This window comes from Vulpes lagopus, chromosome 1 (genome assembly GCF_018345385.1).
Source record: "Vulpes lagopus strain Blue_001 chromosome 1, ASM1834538v1, whole genome shotgun sequence".
Taxonomy (NCBI): Eukaryota; Metazoa; Chordata; class Mammalia; order Carnivora; family Canidae; genus Vulpes; species Vulpes lagopus.
Genome location: NC_054824.1, coordinates 50,255,297 through 50,275,627, shown reverse-complemented (window position 1 = coordinate 50,275,627; position 20,331 = coordinate 50,255,297). Strand labels below are relative to the sequence as shown.

At 37.7% G+C, this 20,331-nt stretch overlaps 1 protein-coding gene across 8 annotated transcripts in view; it reads right to left on the bottom strand.

The window, feature by feature from the left end:
• HMGCLL1 (3-hydroxymethyl-3-methylglutaryl-CoA lyase like 1) overlaps positions 1-20,331 on the bottom strand; it is a 200,719-nt gene that overhangs the window by 75,916 nt on the left and 104,472 nt on the right. The window contains exon 8 of one of the 8 annotated variants that reach the window (XM_041732427.1): positions 17,681-20,215. The exons of the other annotated variants lie outside the window; for them this stretch is intronic. Within the exon in view, the coding sequence (XP_041588361.1) occupies positions 20,108-20,215 (108 nt within the window). The 3' untranslated portion in view covers positions 17,681-20,107. Of the gene's footprint in view, positions 1-17,680; positions 20,216-20,331 lie in introns of those variants that run through there. 8 annotated transcript variants of the gene reach the window in all.

Genomic DNA, 20,331 nt, shown 5'->3' with positions numbered 1-20,331 from the left:
TCATTTATAATAATAAAATACATATAGAAGGAATGGGTCACCACACAAGAAAGTCTATGTGTGATAAACCCCCAGTTAATATTGTACTCAGGAGAGAAAGGTTGAAAGCTTTTCCTTAAAATCAGGACTAAGGCAAGACTGCCCACTCTCCCCACTCCTATTTAATATAGTACTGGAAGTCCTTGCAAGAGCAATCAGGCAATAAAAAGGAATAAAGCAATTAGAATTAAAAAGGAAGAAGTAAAATGGTCTCTATTTACAGATGACATGGATTTCCATACTGAAAATCCTAAAGACTCAACCACAAAACTGTTAAGATCTAATCGATGAATTATCTGAAAAATAAAGCAAGAAGATAAAAGATCTCTACCCTGAAGACATTGATGAAAGAAACTGGAAGAATATTGTTAAAATGTCAATAGTACTAAGAGCCATTTATAGAGCTGATGCAATCTCTATTAAGATTCATAGGTAGAGGAATCCCTGGGTGGCGCAGCGGTTTGGTGCCTGCCTTTGGCCCAGGGCGCTATCCTGGAGACCCAGGATCGAATCCCACGTCGGGCTCCCGGTGCATGGAGCCTGCTTCTCCCTCTGCCTTTATCTCTGCCTTGTCTCTGCCTCTCTTTCTCTGTATGACTATCATAAATAAATAATAATAAAAAAAAGATTCATAGGTAGAGAAAAAACAATCCTTAAATTTATATGGAACCACAAAAGATTCAGATTGCCAAAGCAATCCTGAGAAAGGAGAACAAAGTAGGAGGCATCAAACTTCTAATTTCAAACTATTTTACAAAGCTATGGTAACCAAACAGTATCGTAATAATATTTAAAAGGATCAATGCAACAGATTCAAAAGCCCAGAAATAACCTCAAGCAATACATTTAAAATTTGGCAGGTTATTCAACAATACTTAATAGAAGATAGTCTTCAATAAATGATGGGGAGAAAACTGGATATTTACATGTAAAAGAATGTAAGTAGACTCCTATTTTATACTACTCACAAAAGTTGTGAAATGAGTTACTGTCCAACATGTAAGATCATGAAACTTCCAGAAGGAAACAGTAAAAACTCCTTGACATAAGTCTGGTGATGATTATTTGGCTATGACACCAGAAGTATAAATAACAAGAAGTAAGTGGGACTATGTGAAACTAAAAACCTTCTGTGTAGCGAAAAGAAACCATCATTAACATGAAAAATCTACAGAATGAGAAAAAGTTTGCAAAACATGTGTGATAAGAGATCAATAACCAAAAAATAAAAATCCAATAAAAAATGGGCAACAGAGGGTACTGGGGTGGTTCAGTCAGTTAGGCTTCTGACTTTTGATCTCAGTTCAGGTCTTGATTTTGAGGTTGTGAGTTCAAGCCTTGTGTTAGGCTCCATGCTGGGCATGGAAAAATGTCTGAGTGGAAAATTTTCTAAAGACATGATGCAAATAGCCCAGAAGCACATGAAAAGATTTTAACATCATTCATCAGTAGGGAAATTCAAATTAAAACCACAATGGTATATTACCTCATGTCTATTAGAATGGTTACCATTGAAAGGGCATGAATTTTAAAAATGCTGGTGAAAATGTGAAAAAAAGGTGAGACCTTGTGTACTGTTGGTGGGATTACAAACTGGTGCAGCCACAAAGGATAACAGTATGGAGGCTCATAAAACAAACAAAAACTATGAATAGAACTGCCATATGATCCAACAATTCCACTTCTGGGAATATATCAAAAGGACATGGAAACATTAACTCAAAAATAGATCTGTACCTCATGTTCAATGAAGCATTTATAATAGTCAAGACATGAAAACAACCTCAGTGCACACTCATGGATGAATGGATAAAGAGTTTTGGTATCTACACACAATGGAATACTACTCAGCAATAAAAAAAATCATGCCACTTGCAATAACATAGATGGACCTTGAAGAAATTATGCCAAGTGAATTAAGTTAGACAAAGGCAAATACTGAATTATATCATTTAAATCTAGAATCTAAATTTAAAGCACGCACATAAAAATACCCTAGAGAGATCAAATATTTGGTTACCAGAAGTGGAAGGTGGACAGAGGGAACTGGAGCAAGGTGGGCAAAGACACCAACTGCCAGAAGATAAGTACTAGTGATGCAATATATGACATAGTAATTATAATGCCACTGTTGTATAACATATATGAAAATTGTTAAGAGTAAATCCTTAGTTCTCCTTAAAAAGAAAAAAAATTCCATTTCCATTTCTTATTGTGTATATGAGATGTTAACTAAACTTATAGCTATTAACTGAACTTATATCAGTTCACAAAATATGCAGCCAAACCTTTATGCTTTACATCTGAAACTCATAGTGATGTATTTAAATCATATCTCAATAAAGCTAAAAAAACTAATATGCCCCTTTAAAACTGCTTTAAACAGTAAGATAATAAATGTAGAATTTAGTTTTGACTGCACTGTTAAATTATTTGGCAGACAGGCCTTTCAGAAATCTATTTGCCTTATGGATTGAGGCAGCCCAGAGGAATTATTTTGCTATGGTCATGTCAAACATAGATTCATGAAATGTGGATTGCTATCATTAACAAATTGCAGCATTTCTTCATATAAAGTTCACCATATCTTGAAAAGATAAAATATCCTAATCACCTGTTTTCTAAACCCACAGTCTTGGGAGTCATTAAATGATTCCCTAAACCACCCTCATCTATACATACTCAAATATAAATAAATAAATGAGCACTTCCTAGTCCCACGGAGTCTGCTTTGAAATAACATTTTTCATATGTGTCCTTCATTATGTTTTTCCTGTAATCATTTATCACCAGAAAGGGACTATTGTAATATGCTTTACCCTAGTGTCTGTGTCTCTGGTCTTTGTAATTTTGCCTTTTTTTTTTTAAGATTTTATTTATTCATGAGAGACTCAGAGAGAGAGAGAGAGAGAGAGAGAGGCAGAGACACAAGCAGAGGGAGAATCAGACACCCTGCAAGGAGCCCAATGTGGGACTCGATCCTGGGATCATGCCCTGAGCCAAAGGCAGATGCTCAACTGCTGAACCACCCAGGTATTCCTAATTTTGCCTTTTTATCTCTGCATCACCCAAAATCAAAACCGCTCATCTTCCACATCAAATTTTGAGTGAACTTCCTGTAACAAGGCATTAATCAATTTGTCCTAATTTGCAAACATCAAATAGTTGTCCATTGCCAGTAAAAGAATAACAAAATAAATAGCTTTTTCATGTTTGGTGCATACATTGTCACCCTTTGGTTCCTGTGACACTTACCTGAAATTCCCTCTGCTCATACAGGAAACTCTCCAAGGTCAAACAGTAACCAAACTTACTCTTGCATACATTCTTCTCACTACTTAGAGCACTTTACTGTTCAAATTACATATCTCTATATATCTATAGATATATATGCTGCCAATCACTCTCAGAGCAAAACCGCTACCAAGCATGAAGGGTTGGTTCCCTTGTTCCATCCAGACAGGGAATTAATTCATAGCATCGCCCATTGCTGGGTGTAGCTCCTGACTTTGCCCTACCTGTTCTCTCCAGGCAGTAGAACTGTCATAGCGCTACCCACTATAGAGCATGGATCCTCACCCCATCTGAGCAGAAAGGCTGATAAGAATACTTGAATATTGTGTAACAGACCAATGCTTGAGTTGACAGCAGACAGAGCTCATCACCAACAATGTAAAGCCAGTGGCCCTACTGGGTCAGGGAACATGGAACATGGGTCCTCTAAGACCACAAAGAGCCCTGTCGGGGCAGAGAAGCTAATCCATATCCCCAGCTCCTGATAAATATGGTAGTCAATCACAACTATTTAGTAAGCCTGAGCAGAGAATCCTGGCAACCATAGCTAGAGCCCATTCTACAAACTCATTTGTATGTGGAACCAAGCCAGAAGTAGTTTCCAGCTGTTCCCAAACTGTGGCATCCCCACAATCCTTACCTCAAATAGTTGCTTTTTTCAAAATAGATCCTAATGGTAGGTCCCACCTGCCCAAGGATATTACCAGTGGACATGTACAGAAACTCAAACTGAACTGACTGGTGAAGGACTATCTCCTACAAAGCAAATCTGCAAAGTTTGAAAGAGAAGCCTGCTTACTCAAATGTGCAGATAATAACATACAGACTCAAGGATTAAGAAAAATCAAATAAATAGGACACTGGAAAGGAAATTAATAAAGCTTCAATAACTGTAAAGAAATGGAAATCTATGAACCATCTGATAATTCAGAATAGTCCTCCTGAAGGAGTTTAGTGAATTATAAGAACAGAAGACAACAAAACAAAATTAGGAAAATGATGCATGAACAAAATGAGAAGTTAAATGGAAACTACGAAACCAAACAAGCTAAAAAATAAGTGAATTCCAAAGAACATTACAAAATCAGACTCAACCATGCAGATGAACTAATCTACAACTTGTATGATAAGATGTTTGAAATTATCCAGAGAAACAAAATCAAAGTGTGAAGAAAGCCAAAAAACTTATGAGATACAATGAAAAAAAAAAAAAAAAAAGAACCATATTCTCATGGGAATTCCAGAAGGAGGTGAGAAAGACAAAAGGACAAAAATATCTTTAAAATAATATTGGTTGGGGATCCCTGGGTGGCGCAGCGGTTTGGCGCCTGCCTTTGGCTCAGGGCAGGATCCTGGAGACCCCGGATCAAGTCCCATGTCAGGCTCCCAGTGCATGGAGCCTGCTTCTCCCTCTGCCTGTGTCTCTGCCTCTCTCTCTCTCTCTCTCTCTCTCTCTCTCTCTCTCTCTGTGTGTGTGTGTGTGTGTGTGTATGTGACCATCAAAAATAAATTTTAAAAAAATTGAATAAATTTTTAAATTGAACCAATAAAATATTGGTTGAGGGGCACCTGGGTGGCTCTGCACTTTACACGTCTGCCTTCAGCCCAGGTCATGATCTCAGGGTCCTAGGGTAGAGCCTTGCATTAAGCTCCCTGCTCAGCAGGACGTCTTCTCTTCCCTCTCCCTGCTGCAATCCTGCTTGTGTACTCTCTGTGTCAAATAAATAAAATAAAAAACCAATATGGGTTGAAAACTTCCCAAACATGGGAAGAAAAGTAGACATCCACATCAAAGAAGCTCATGAGACCCAAATACTTTGAGTTCAAATAATGTTACACGTAGACATAAGTTACTAAAAGTCAAAGAGGAGGAGAGTGGAAGATGGCAGAAGAGTAGGGTCCCCAAGTCACCTGTCCCCACCAAATTACCTAGATAGCCTTCAAATCATCCTGAAAATCTACGAATTCGGCCTGAGACTTAAAGAGAGACCAGTTGGAATGGAACAGTGAGAAGAGTTCGAGCTTCTATCAAGGTAGGAAGACGAGGAAAAAGAAATAAAGAAACAAAAGGCCTCCAAGGGAGAGGGGACCCGCGAGGAGCCGGGCTGAGGCCGGGGCGAGTGTCCCCAGGACAGGAGAGCCCCATCCCGGAGAAGCAGGAGCTGCACCAACCTTCCCGGGTGGAAAGGGGCTCGCAGGGAGTTAGAGCAGGACCCCAGGAGGGCGGGAATGCCTTCAGGCTCTCTGGGACACTAACAGGCACCTGCACCCAGGGAGAGTGCGCCGAGCTCCCTAAGGGCTGCAGCGTGCACGGCGGGACCCAGAGCAGCTCGGAGGGGCTTGGGCAGGGGCTCCGCAGAGGGGGCTGCGGAGCGGGAGCGTGAATCCAACAGCGCAGGCCCCGGAGCACAGGGCGCTGGGACACAGCCCAGGATCTGGCCTACCCCCGGGATAGGCAGAGGCCGGGAGGGCCCAGGACAGCAAGGACGCTCCTGCCCGAGCTGAGCAGATCAGCGGCCCCTCCCCGGAGCCTCCAGGCCCTGCAGACGGAGAGCCCTGGAGTTACTGCGGGAGCTGACTCCAGGGCTCCAGAGCTGGCCGCCACCGCTGTGGTTGTTCCTCCTGGGGCACCACAGCGTAAATAACCCCCACTGAGCCCTGCACCAGGCAGGGGGCAGAGCAGCTCCCCCAAGTGCTAACACCTGAAAATCAGCACAACAGGCCCCTCCCCCAGAAGACCAACTTAGACGGACAAGTTCCAGGGGAACTCAAGGGACTTAAAGTATACAGAAACAGAAGATACTCCCCCATTTTTTTTTTTTTTTGCTTTTTGATTTGTTTGCTTCCCCCACCCTTCTTTTTCCTTTCTTTCTTTTTCTTCTTTTTTTTCTTCCCTTTTTCTTTCCTTCTTTCTCTCCTCTCTTTTTCTCCTTTTCCCAATACAACTTGTTTTTGGCCACTCTGCACTGAGCAAAATGACTAGAAGGAAAACCTCACCTCAAAAGAAAGAATCAGAAACAGCCCTCTCTCCCACAGAGTTACAAAAATCTGGATTACAATTCAATGTCAGAAAGCCAATTCAGAAGCACTATTATACAGATACTGGTGGCTCTAGAAAAAAGCATAAAGGACTCAAGAGACTTCATGACTGCAGAATTTAGATCTAATCAGACAGAAATAAAAAATCAATTGAATGAGATGCAATCCAAGCTAGAAGTCCTAACGAGGAGGGTTAATGAGGTGGAAGAACCCCAGGCCCAGCAGAAGAAGAGAGTTAATTAAAATTCGAGCAGAACTCAATGATATCGAGACCAAAAGAACTGTGGAACAGATCAACAGAACCAGGAGTTGGTTCTTTGAAAGAATTAATAAGATAGATAAACCATTAGCCAACCTTATTAAAAAGAAGAGAGAGAAGACTCAAATTAATAAAATCATGAATGAGAAAGGGGACATCACTACCAACACCAAGAAAATACAAACGATTTTAAAAACATATTATGAACAGCTGTACGCCAATAAATTAGGAAATCTAGAAGAAATGGATGCATTCCTGGAAAGCCACAAACTACCAAAACTGGAGCAGGAAGAAATAGAAAACCTGAACAGGCCAATAACCAGGGAGGAAATTGAAGCAGTCATCAAAAACCTCCCAAGACACAAGAGTCCAGGGCCAGATGGCTTCCCAGGGGAATTCTATCAAACCTTTAAAGAAGAAACCATACCTATTCTACTAAAGCTGTTTGGAAAGATAGGAAGAGATGGAGTACTTCCAAATTCGTTCTATGAGGCCAGCATCACCTTAATTCCGAAACCAGACAAAGACCCCACCAAAAAGGAGAATTACAGACCAATATCCCTGATGAACATGGATGCAAAAATTCTCAACAAGATACTAGCCAATAGGATCCAACAGTACATTAAGAAAATTATTCACCATGACGAAGTAGGATTTATCCCCGGGACACAAGGCTGGTTCAACACTCGTAAAACAATCAATGTGATTCATCATATCAGCAAGAGAAAAACCGAGAACCATATGATCCTCTCATTAGATGCAGAGAAAGCATTTGACAAAATACAACATCCATTCCTGATCAAAACTCTTCAGAGTGTAGGGATAGAGGGAACTTTCCTCAACATCTTAAAAGCCATCTACAAAAAGCCCACAGGAAATATAATTCTCAATGGGGAAGCACTGGGAGCCTTTCCCCTAAGATCAGGAACAAGACAGGGATGTCCACTCTCACCACTGCTCTTCAACATAGTAATGGAAGTCCTCGCCTCAGCAATCAGACAACAAAAATACATTAAAGGCATTCAAATTGGCAAAGAAGAAGTCAAACTCTCCCTCTTCGCTGATGACATGATACTCTACATAGAAAACCCAAAAGCCTCCACCCCAAGATTGCTAGAACTCATACAGCAATTTGGTGGCATGGCAGGATACAAAAATCAATGCCCAGAATTCAGTGCATTTCTATACACTAACAATGAGACTGAAGAAAGAGAAATTAAGGAGTCAATCCCATTTACAATTGCACCAAAAGCATAAGATACCTAGGAATAAACCTAACCAAAGAGGTAAAGGATCTATACCCTAAAAACTATAGAACACTTCTGAAAGAAATTGAGGAAGACACAAATAGATGGAAAAATATTCCATGCTCATGGATTGGCAGAATTAATATTGTGTCAATGTTACCCAGGGCAATTTACACGTTTAATGCAATTCCTATCAAAATACCATGGACTTTCTTCAGAGAGTTGGAACAAATTATTTTAAGATTTGTGTGGAATCAGAAAAGACCCCGAAGAGCCAGGGGAATTTTAAAAAAGAAAACCATATCTGGGGGCATCACAATGCCAGATTTCAGGTTGTACTACAAAGCTTTGGTCGTCAAGACAGTGTGGTACTGGCACAAAGACAGACACATAGATCAATGGAACAGAATAGAGAATCCAGAAGTGGACCCTCAACTTTATGGTCAACTAATATTCAATAAAGGAGGAAAGATTATCCACTGGAAGAAAGACAGTCTCTTTAATAAGTGGTGCTGGGAAAATTGGACATCCACATGCAGAAGAAGGAAACTAGACCACTCTCTATCACCATACACAAAGATAAACTCAAAATGGATGAGAGATCTAAATGTGAGACAAGATTCCATCAAAATCCTAGAGGAGACCACAAGGCAACACCCTTTTTGAACTCGGCCACAGTAACTTCTTGCAAGATACATCCACAAAGGCAAAAGAAACAAAAGCAAAAATGAACTATTGGGACTTCATCAAGATAAGAAGCTTTTGCACAGCAAAGGATACAGTCAACAAAACTAAAAGACAACCTACTGAATGGGAGAAGATATTTGCAAATGACCTATCAGATAAAGGGCTAGTTTCCAAGATCTATAAAGAACTTATTAAACTCAACACCAAAGAAACAAATAATCCAGTCATGAAATGGGCAAAAGACATGAAAAGAAATCTCACAGAGGAGGACGTAGACATGGCCAACATGCACATGAGAAAATGCTCTGCATTGTTTGCCATCAGGGAAATACAAATCAAAACCACAATGAGATACCACCTCACACCAGTGAGAATGGGGAAAATTAACAAGGCAGGAAACCACAAATGTTGGAGAGGATGTGGAGAAAAGGGAACCCTCTTACACTGTTGGTGGGAATGTGAACTGGTGCAGCCACTCTGGAAAACTGCGTGGAGGTTCCTCAAAGAGTTAAAAAATAGACCTGCCCTACAACCCAGCAATTGCACTGTTGGGGATTTACCCCAAAGATACAGATGCAATGAAACGCTGGGACACCTGCACCCCATTGTTTATAGCAGCAATGGCCACAATAGCCAAACTGTGGAAGGAGCCTCGGTGTCCATCGAAAGATGAATGGATAAAGAAGATGTGGTTTATGTATACAATGGGATATTACTCAGCCATTAGAAATGACAAATACCCACCATTTACTTCAACGTGGATGGAACTGGAGGGTATTATGCTGAGTGAAATAAGTCAATCGGAGAAGGACAAACATATGTTCTCATTCGTTTGGGGGATATAAATAATAGTGAAAGGGAATAGAAGGGAAGGTATACGAAGTTGGTAGGAAATATCAGAAAGGGAGACAGAACGTAAAGATTCCTAACTCTGGGAAATGAACTAGAGGTGGTGGAAGGGGAGGAGTGTGGGGGGGTGGGGGTGAATGGGTGACGGGCACTGACGGGGGCACTTGACGGGATGAGCACTGGGTGTTATTCTGTATGTTGGCAAATTGAACACTAATAAAAAATAAATTTATTATTAATAAAATAAATAAAAGTCAAAGAGAGGGGATGCCTGGGTGGCTCAGCGGTTTAGTGTCTGCCTTTGGCCCAGGGTGCAATCCTGGAGTCCTGGGATTGAGTCCCACGTCGGGCTCCCGGCATGGAGCCTGCTTCTCCCTTCTCTTTGTCTCTGCCTCTCTCTCTCTATGTCTATCATGAATGAATGAATGAATGAATGAATGAATAAATAAATAAATAAATAAATAAATAAATCTTTTTAAAAAAATCTCTTAAAAAAGTCAAACAGAGGGGAATCCCAGTCTAAGACGGTAAGATATGACAATGAACTCACCTCCTCCATGGACACAGCAAATCTAAATGTATAATGTAATGCCTCCTGAAGAAGGGAGTGCTGACTGAATAACTTCTACACAGCAAAAGATAAAGACCCCATAGAGCAAGAAAGATGGACGCATGCTAGTGAATAGAACGGTATTCCACAAAACTGCAAACTATGATGGGGAGGGATGGTTGAGAGAAATTGAGCAGATTTCTCTGATCTAGGACACAGAAAAAAAATCAGTTGAAAAAAGCTACTATAATATAAAGGGATCAGCCAAGTAGAGCCTACTGGTAGCCAGTAGAACCCTGCTAAATAGCAGAGGAACTACTAGACCTCTCTCTGGGTCTGATGGGTTGGTGAGATCCATGGTTCATGTTCCCTCCATAGCTTAATAGCACAGGAGGGAGCAAGGTTCCAGGTGCCAAAGCTTACCAGTGACCTCAGTGAGTCCTGGGCCTCTAGCCCATACCAGGCCTAGACACACTGGGGCACAGGAAAAGTAGAAAGAAAAACCCACGGTTTAAAAGAGAAATTATAATATAATGGGGCTAGCACTAGAATCCTTCCAAATGGCAAGGAGCTCCTGAAACACTCTCTGAATTTAAGGGGCTAGTGAGCAACCATGGTGTAAGATCCCTCTCCACAATGACGTAGTAGATATGGACAGAGTCCTGGCACCCAAGCTAGCCTACTGCATCAGTGAGCCCTGAGCCCCTAGTCCACACCAGACCGAGTTGGCCCAAGCATGGCACATGATGTCTAGCACTCACTATAGCTCCATCAATGCCACCAAGAAAATATTGGCATAAAGCACACTAGCAAACTCCAAGCCCATAGTACTTTGGCTCCACATAGGTTGCTAAGGTACTTCTGGTGCACAGTGCTCCAAGACCTGTAGGTTCATGTCTCCTCACACAACCAAGGTACCCTGAGAACCCTTAGCTTGTGCCCACCTTGATTTTAGGCCCTCACTAGGTCATCCCTGTCTGAGAACTCTAGGATATCCCAGCCTGACCTACTTTAGCTTGAACAGTCCTGCCAAGATACACTTGCTGAAGAGAGCACACAGATACACTAGCTTGCACCCACTTCAGCTTTAGCTACCCAACCAGAGTTCCATTTGCATAGAGAGTCTGGTGACTGCCCCACAAGCCATGCCCAATTAAGCTGTGATCATCTCACAGTGGTAGCCCAAACACAGAGTGCCTTGGAACTAGGTACAATTCTAGCCAGCCAGTGTCAACCAGACAAACTGTCTACACTGGGGATGACCATATATAAGGCCATTCCTTCAAGTTTTGGTTAAGTACCTGTTGTAATTCACAGAAACATAAGCAAAACAGAAAAATATTCCCAGATGAAAGAACAGGACAAAACCTGAGAAAAAAGGAACAAAGTAAAATGGAGAGAGGCAATATGTCTGATAAAGATTTAAAAATAATGAACATAAAGAGGCTCAGCAGAATGGAGAGGAAAGTGGAAGAACTCACTGAGAACTTCAACAAAAAGAAAATACAGAATCAACATAAAATACAGAAAAGAACCACCTAACAATTGAAAAACAAGGAAATCACCAGATGAGTAGATATAGGAGACAGATCAGTTGAGCTGGAAGATAATTTTAAAAAATGAGGACAGCTTAAGGGTTGATCTCTATCAATATCAATCACAGAAACATTATAGGAGTCTCAGAAGGAGATAAGAGGAAGAAAGGGGTAGAAAATTTATTTGAAAAAAATAGCTGAAAACTTCCCCACCCTGGGGAAGGAAATAGACAACCATGTTCAAGTAGTACAGAGAGTTCCAAACAAGATTAATCCAAGGAGGTCCATAGGACAACACATAATGATTAAAATGTCAAAGATTAAAGACAAAGAATTTTAAAAGCAACAAAAGAGAAACAAAGTACAAAGGAAATTCCATAAGGTTATCAGCTGACTTTTTTTTTTTTTTTAAGATTTTATTTACTCACAAGAGGCAGAGATACAGGCAGAGGGAGAAGCAGGCTCCCAGCAAGGAGCCCAATGTGGGACTTGGCGTCCGTCAGCTGACTTTTTAATAGAAACTTTGCAGGCAAGAGAGAGTGGCATGATATATTCAAAGGGCTGAAAGGAGAAAAAACTACAACCAACAATATCTAACTGGCAAGGTTATCATTCAGAATTGAACGGAGATATAGTTCCCAGACAAACAAAAGTTAAAGGAATTTATCACTACTAAACCAGCCTTCCAGGAATGCTAAAGGGACTTCTTTAACTGGAAGAGAAAATAACATAATTAGTAGAAAATTATGAAAAACAGATGTAAAATATGCATATACATAAAACATGGGCAGGTAGCAAAAAAAAGTTCTTTTAGAATATGCTTGAAACTAAGTGACCATCAACAATATGAACTGCTATCAATTGCTATATACTTAGTCTGCAATATATGAACCTCATGATAATCACAAACCTAAAACCTATAGTAGATACACAAAAAATAAGGAGAAAGCCAGGAATAACACTACAGAAAGTAATCAATAACAAGGAAGGAGGTCAAGAGTAGAATAGAAAAGAACTACAAAAACCACCAGAAAACAATTAACAAAATGGCAATAAGTACATACCATCAATAATTACTCTAAATGTAAATAGTGTAAATGGTCCAATTAAAAGACAGGGTGAAGGATGGATTTAAAAAAAAATAAGATCTATTTGCTTCCTACAAGAGTCACTTCAGACCTAAAGACACTAACAGACTGAAAGTCAAGGGATAAAAAAAGATATTCCATACAAATGGAAAGGGGGAAAACACCAATATAGCAATACTTCAAATGCACAAAACAGGCTTTAAAATAAAAACTGCAAAGAGAGACAGAAGGGATCAATCCAAAATGGTTACAACAATGTAAATATCTATGCACCCAACAACAGAGCACCTAAATACATAAAGCAAATATTAATAGACATAAAGGGAGAAGTTGATGATAATCCAATAATAGTAGGGGACTTTAACACCCTACTTATATCAATGGATAGATCATTCAAAAAAAAATAAAGAAACAGTGTCTTTAAATGGCACATTAGCAGAGATGGACTTAACAGAAAAATAGAGAACATTCCATACAAAAGCAGCAGAATACACATTCTTTCAAATACACATGGAACATTCTCCAATTTAGATCACATGTTAAGCCATAGAACAAGTCTAAGATTTAGATCATATGCATTATATGATCCACATGCATCATATGAACCACAATGGTATGAAACTAGAAATCTATCACAAGGGAAAAAAAAAACTGGAAAAAACACTAACACATGGAAGCTAAACAACATGGTACTAAACATCCAATGAATAAATGAATAAATTAAGGAGAAAATGAAAAATAAAATACATGGAGACAAATGAAAAGACAGTGGTCCAAAATCTTTGGAATGCAGCAAAAGCAGTTTTAAGAAGAAAGTTTATAGCAATACAGGCCTATCTGAAGAAACAAGAAAAATTACAAATAAGCAATTTAAATTTATGACTAAAGGAATTAGAAAAACAAAAAAAGCCTAAGGTTAGTACAAGGAAGGAAATAATAGAGATCACAGAATAAACAAAGACTAAAAAAAAAAAAAAAAAACCACAATAGAAAACATTGATAAAACCAAGAACTAGTTCTTTGAAAAGAGAAACTGTACTGATAAATCTTTAGCCAGACCAATCAAGAAAAAAGATAGAATCCAAATGAATAAAATCAGAAATAAAAAAGGAAAACTGATACCACAGAAATACAGAGGATTATAAAACCATACTATTAAAAATCATATGTCAACACATATGTCAACACATTGGATAACCTAAGAGAAATGGATAGATTTTTAGAAACATGCAGTCTTCCAAAACTTAATAAAAATTCTGAACAGACCAGTTAGTACAACAAAACTGAATCAATAATCAAAAACCTCCAAACAAGCAAAGTCCAGAACCAGATAAATTCAAAGGTGAATTTTTATCAAACATTTAAAGAACAGTTAATACTTGTTCTCCTCCAATATTTTTAAAAAATAAAAGAGGAAGATATCTTCCAAATATATTCTGTAAAGCCATAATTACCCTGATACCAAAAACAGATGAAGACTACAAAATAAAAAACTACTGGCTAATATTACTGATGAAAACAGATGCAAAATCCTCAACAAAATATTATCAAATCCAACTCAACAATATATTAAAAGTACTATTCACTAAAGTCAAGTGAAATTTATTCCAGGGTTGCAAGGATGGTCTGATATTTGCAGATCAATCGAGGTGACAGATATTAACAAAAGGAAGAATATCAATGAGATGATCATCTCAATATATACAGAAAAAGCATTTGACAAAATTTAACATCAGGTCACGATATAACCTCTTAACAAATGGGGTTTAGAGGACACATACCTTAACATAATAAAGGCCTACATGAAAAAAACACAGCTAACATTATACTCAGTGGTTAAAAAATGAGAGCTTTTCCTCAAGATCAGTAACAAAACATGGATACCCACTCTATACTTTTCTCAACATGGTCCTGGAAGTTCTAGACATAGCAATCAGACAAGGGAAAAAGGCATTCAAGTTGTCAAGTAAGTTCAACTGTTACTATTTGTTGATGACATGATACTATACATAGAAAATCCTAAATACTCCACCAAAAAACTATAAGAATAAATGAATTCAGTAGTTGCATACAAAACTAATATGCAAAGTTTTTCTTTTTCTATACATTAATAATGAAATAGTAGAAAGAGAAATTAAGAAGACAATTCTAATACAAACCACCAAAAAAATTTAAAAAACTAGGAATAAACTTGACAAAGGAGGTAAAAGATCTATACTCTAAAAACTATAAAATTTTGATAAAAGAAATTAAAGATTGCACAAATGTGGAGATTTTCCATGTTCATGGATTAGAAGAATTAATATTGTTAAATGTCCACACTACCCAATGCAATTTACAGATTCAGTGCAATCCCGATCAAAATACCGACAGCATTTTTCACAGAACTAGAGTAATACTAAAATTTGTATGGAACCACACAAAACCCCAAATATCCAAAACAAACTTGAGAAAGAACAAAAAAACTGGAGGCATCACGAACTCATATTTCAAGATATACTACAAAGCTATAGAAATCAAAACAGTATGATACTGGCACAAAAATAGACCTACAGATCAGGGAAACTGAATAGAGAGCCTTGAAATAAAGCAACTCTTATATGATCAATTAATATATAACAAAGGAGGCAAGAATGTACAATGGGAAAGGACAGTCTCCTCAATAAGTGGTCCTGAGAAAACTAGATATCCTCATGCAAAAAAAACAACAAAAAAAAAACTGGACCACTTTCACATATCATACACAAAGATAAACTCAAAATTGATTAAAGACCTCAATGTGAGACCTGAAAACATAAAAAATCCTCAAGACAACATAGGGAGTAATTTCTCTGATACTGGGCTTGTCACATTTTTCTTTCTTTTTTTTTTTTTAAAATATATTTTTTTAATTTTTCATTTATTTATGATAGTCACAGAGAGAGAGAGAGGCAGAGACATAGGCAGAGGGAGAAACAGGCTCCATGCACCGGGAGCCCGACGTGGGACTCGATCCCGTGTCTCCAGGATCGTGCCCTGGGCCAAAGGCAGGCGCCAAACCGCTGCGCCACCCAGGGATCCCTGGATAGAGATTTTTTCCAAAGAAGACATAAACCTAGCCAGCAGTCACATGAAAGAAAAGATGCTCAATATTACTAATCATCAGGTAAGAACAAATCAAAATCACAATGAGCTATGACTTCACATTAGTCAGAATGGCTAGAATAAAAAAAGACAAAAAATAAGTGTTGGTGAGGATGTGAAGAGAAAGCAACACTTGTGAAATGTTGTTGAGGATGTAAACTGGTGCAACCACTGTGGAAAACAGTATGGAGTTTCCTCAAAAAGATGAAAATAGAAATACTATATAATCCAGTAATTCCACTGGGTATTTACCAGCTATATATGCACTCTAATGATCACTGCATTTTTATCTATAATAGTAAGATATGGAAGCAAAGTGCCAACAGATGAAGAGGTAAAAAGGAAGTAATTATATACACAATGGAATATTATTCAGCCATAAAAATTGATAACATCTTGCCATTTGCAACAACATGGATGCCCCTAGAAGGAATTATGTTAAATGTAATAGGTCAAAGAAGATCAAATACAATATTTCATTTATATGCAGAAAATTTTAAAAAGCTAACACAGAAACAGACTCAAAGAATAAGCTGATGGTTCCCAGAGGGGAGGGGAGTAGGAGGATGGGCAAAATTAGTGAATGGGAATGGGAGATACAGAGTCACAGCAATGGAATGAATAAGTCACAGGGACAAAAGGTACAGCATAGGGAATATAGTCAATGGTGTTATAGTAGGATCTTATATCTAATGTAACATTTTGTGTCAACTATATAAAAAAGAACAAGTCAAAGACAAAAAAGAGTATTAAAATTATCAAGAAAAAATAGAGAAGTATATGCAAGGGAACACACATAAGACTTCTCAATAGAAGTGGATTTCTCAATAGAAATTTTCAGGCCAGAGAGGATGAAATAATATGCTCAAATACTTAAATTAAAAAATGCCAGGGTGCCTGGGTGGTGCCTGGGTAAGCATCTCACTCTTGGTTTGGGCTCAGGTAGTGATTTCATGGTCATGAGTTTGAGCCCAATGTCAAGTTCTGTGCTCAGGATGGAGTCATCTTTGTATTCTCTCTCCTTCTCCCTCTGCCTCTCTCACTTGTGTTCTCTCTCTCAAATATATATATATTTTTTAGAGGGGGCACCAGGGTGGCTCAGTGGTTGACCATCTTCCTTTAGCTCAGATTGTGATCCCAGGATTCTGAGATCAAGTCCCACAGTGGACTCCCTGCATGGAGGCTGCTTCTCCCTCTGCCTGTGTCTCTCATGAATAAATACAATGTTAAAAAAAAAAAAAGATAGTGTCAGCCAATATTTCTAAACTAATCTATCCTAAAGAAATGAAGGAAGGATGACAATGAGTTATTACCTCACACTTGTACAATGCCCATTATTAAAAGACAAGAGATAACAAATGCTGGCAAGAACAAGAAGGAATGGAAAACTTTTTTTTTTTTTAAGATGTATTTATTTATTTATTCATGAAAGAGGCAGAGAAAGGCAGAGGGAGAAGTAGGCTCCATGCAGGAAGACAGATGTGGGACTTGATCCCGAGACTCCAGGATCACGCCCTAAACCAAATGAAGACACTCAACCACTGAGCCACCCAAGCGTCCCAGAATGGAAACCTTTATGTACTGTTGGTGGGATTGTAAACAAGTACAGCTACTATGGAAAACAATATTATAATCCTCAAAAATATACTGTATTGCCCAGAAATTTCGCTCTTAGGAATATATCCAAAAGAAACCTACAACAATATCTTGAAAACTTATGTGCATCCCTTGTTCACTGTGGCTTATAATAGTCAAGACATGAAAACAATGTAAGTGTCCACTGACAGGTAAATGGAAGTAGTTGTGGTATTAAATATCCAATACTCCGTCATAAAAAATGAGGAAATCCTGCCAGTTGTGCCAACATGGATGGACCTTGAGAGCACAATGTTAAATGAAGTAAGTCAAAGACAAACACTGTATGATTTATATGTGGACTCCAAAGAACAAAACAAAACATCCCACCAAACTAAGAAAAAAAGATCCTATTTATTGTTACCAGAAGCCATAGTAGAGGGATGAGGAATTGGAATAAAGTGGTCAAAATGTACCAATGGTACCAATTTCCAGTTATAAGATAAACATTTGAAATGTACAACATGATGATTATAGTTGCCATTGCTGTATGATACATAGAAGTGTTAGAGCAAATCCTGAGTTCTTTTAACAAGGAAAAGTTTTGTATCCTTATTTGCTTTTTCTTTTTATTGTATCTACATGAGATGATGGATGCTAACTAAGCCTATCATGGTAATAATTTCACAATAAATGTGTTATCATTATGCTGTAAACCTGAAACTCACAGTGATTTCAATTATATCTCAATAAAACCACAAAAGACAATTATTACAAAATATTTTACTTGATAAGTCTTTAGAAATGTACATCCATAACCTGATTTTTAGTTTTTATAATTGACACCGATTTTTAAAAATTTAAGTCCACAGAATTTAAATTTGTAACCTAGGTGAAAATAACATTACTTAAGCAATTTGACATGATTTTAATATTTTGAGAAATGAAAATATTATTAAGTAAAGTGATAGTATTTCATCTGTTTCTTTTTATCTATCATACCTAATAGCAGAGAAACTGTCCCATGGAAGGAAGACAAATTTTTGGTTAAAAGAGCATAAATAAATTATAATTCTTAATGGTCTCAATTGATAGGCATAATTTCTATTTTATGTTCTGCTCTCTATTAAAGAAATTTATAAAGGGGAAAAAGACTTTGTATATCTTCCAGTTTGGGATTCCACATTTGACATGCACTTTTTTTTAAAGATTTTATTTATATACTATGAAAGACACAGAAAGAGAGGCAGAGACATAGGCAGAGGGAAAAGCAGACTCTCTGTGGTAAGCCTGATCAGGACTCAAACCCAGGACCCCAGGATCACAACCTGAGCCAAAGGCAGGGGCTCAACCACTGAGCTATCCAGGCATCCCTTGATATGCATTTATTAAGTTTCTCTTTCTATACTAACTATTCTTGAATCTAACTTTTACGAAGAGCACTATAAGCAAGTTTGGTATGCTACAGTTACGAAGTAGTTTTATAAAAATCAGCCAATGTGATCTAACAGCTACATTAGTAACATATATTATTACTACCACCTAGTTCAAGCCCAGAACTAGAAATATCTGGCAACATATAAGAAAATTGTTCAACTAATAAAGCTGAGGGATTTTTTTACTTTGGCTATTAGGGTTATCAGTGGTTCCAATTTTCTGTGTGCTTGTTTTTGTTTTTAGTGCTAGGCATATAACCATCAACTGGTTACATTACAGTAAGCCAAAAAACTAGTCAAGAGAATAATACTTTGTATTAATACTAAACTGATCAATTTCAAATCAATATTCTAAAAGAAAATGAGTGTTCCCACATTGTATTGAGTGGCAAGATTATTTGTGTATATAAAGTTTCCTGGTAAATATGAACTTCCAAGAGACAAAAAAAGTTTGGGGAAAAAAACTTGGAAAAAAATAGAAAATGAAAATCTGAATGTGTTTTTATACAAAGAGGGCAAAACAACAAGATTGCCAAATTAAAACCATATGTGTTGAGAGAGATGTGATGAGTTCTTGGTTGAAAACAAGATCTTGAACACAAGATTAAAACAATAAGATGAGACATTTACAGAATAAATAAGAGAGGTGCTTGAAAAGATAGTGAGTTTTGAAATTTCCATCTCTTATGCCAAGGGAAGAATCATATCATATCCTGGCCCAAACAGCCACCAATAATATAAAAGCCAAAGTTAAGTACTAAAGAGAAGAAAGACTAAAGTGGGAAGGAAATAATTGTATGAGTAAATGTTATCTTTTTCCTGAGGGTGATAACAACAAGGATTCATTTTAAATTTAAAATGGTTATTTTTTAAAAACCAGTAAAAAAAAAAAAAAAATTACCAAGGTGAGTCTACCCTCCTGATTCAAAACTTGATTATATGCAAAGAAAATGATATAAGAGCTTCGGGCTAGGATTTCTGTCTTAGTTGGTACACTGAGAGGTAAAGACAAAGAAACATTTATTAATCTAATCTTTGGAATAATATGGTCATGCTAATAAAATTAAAATTTCTAAGAAACAAAGAAGATACTTTGATTATATCTGTTATGAATTGATAAAAAATGTCATGAAAGAGATATGAACATGTTCTTTGATTTATCTTCCAGGGTGATATCTTGCATATAAGGAAATTGGAATCTAGAAAAATACGAAAGGTTCTTATTATCATATTTTATAGATAATGGAAAACTCAGGGTCTTAGGAAAATGTTCCTTGCAAATCTTAAAAAACAAACAAACAAACAAACAAACAAACAAAAAACGTACCCACTGGGAGAATACTAGGTAATTTCAAGAAAATGAAGCAAACAGCCCAACATTCAGGCTCACAGGAAGTGAAAAGACATCAAGCAGGTCCACTCTCCACTCTGAGCTACATGGTTCTTGATTCTACTTTTCTGTTCACATTTGATCTCCAGGACTGCATCTCCAACCTACTCCAAAAAAGATGGTTTGTTTAATATGTATTAGGGATTTTCCTGGATCCTGAAAGTTCTGACTGGTGGGAATAGAGATCACAAGGTGTAAACAGTCTTCCGCATATATATAT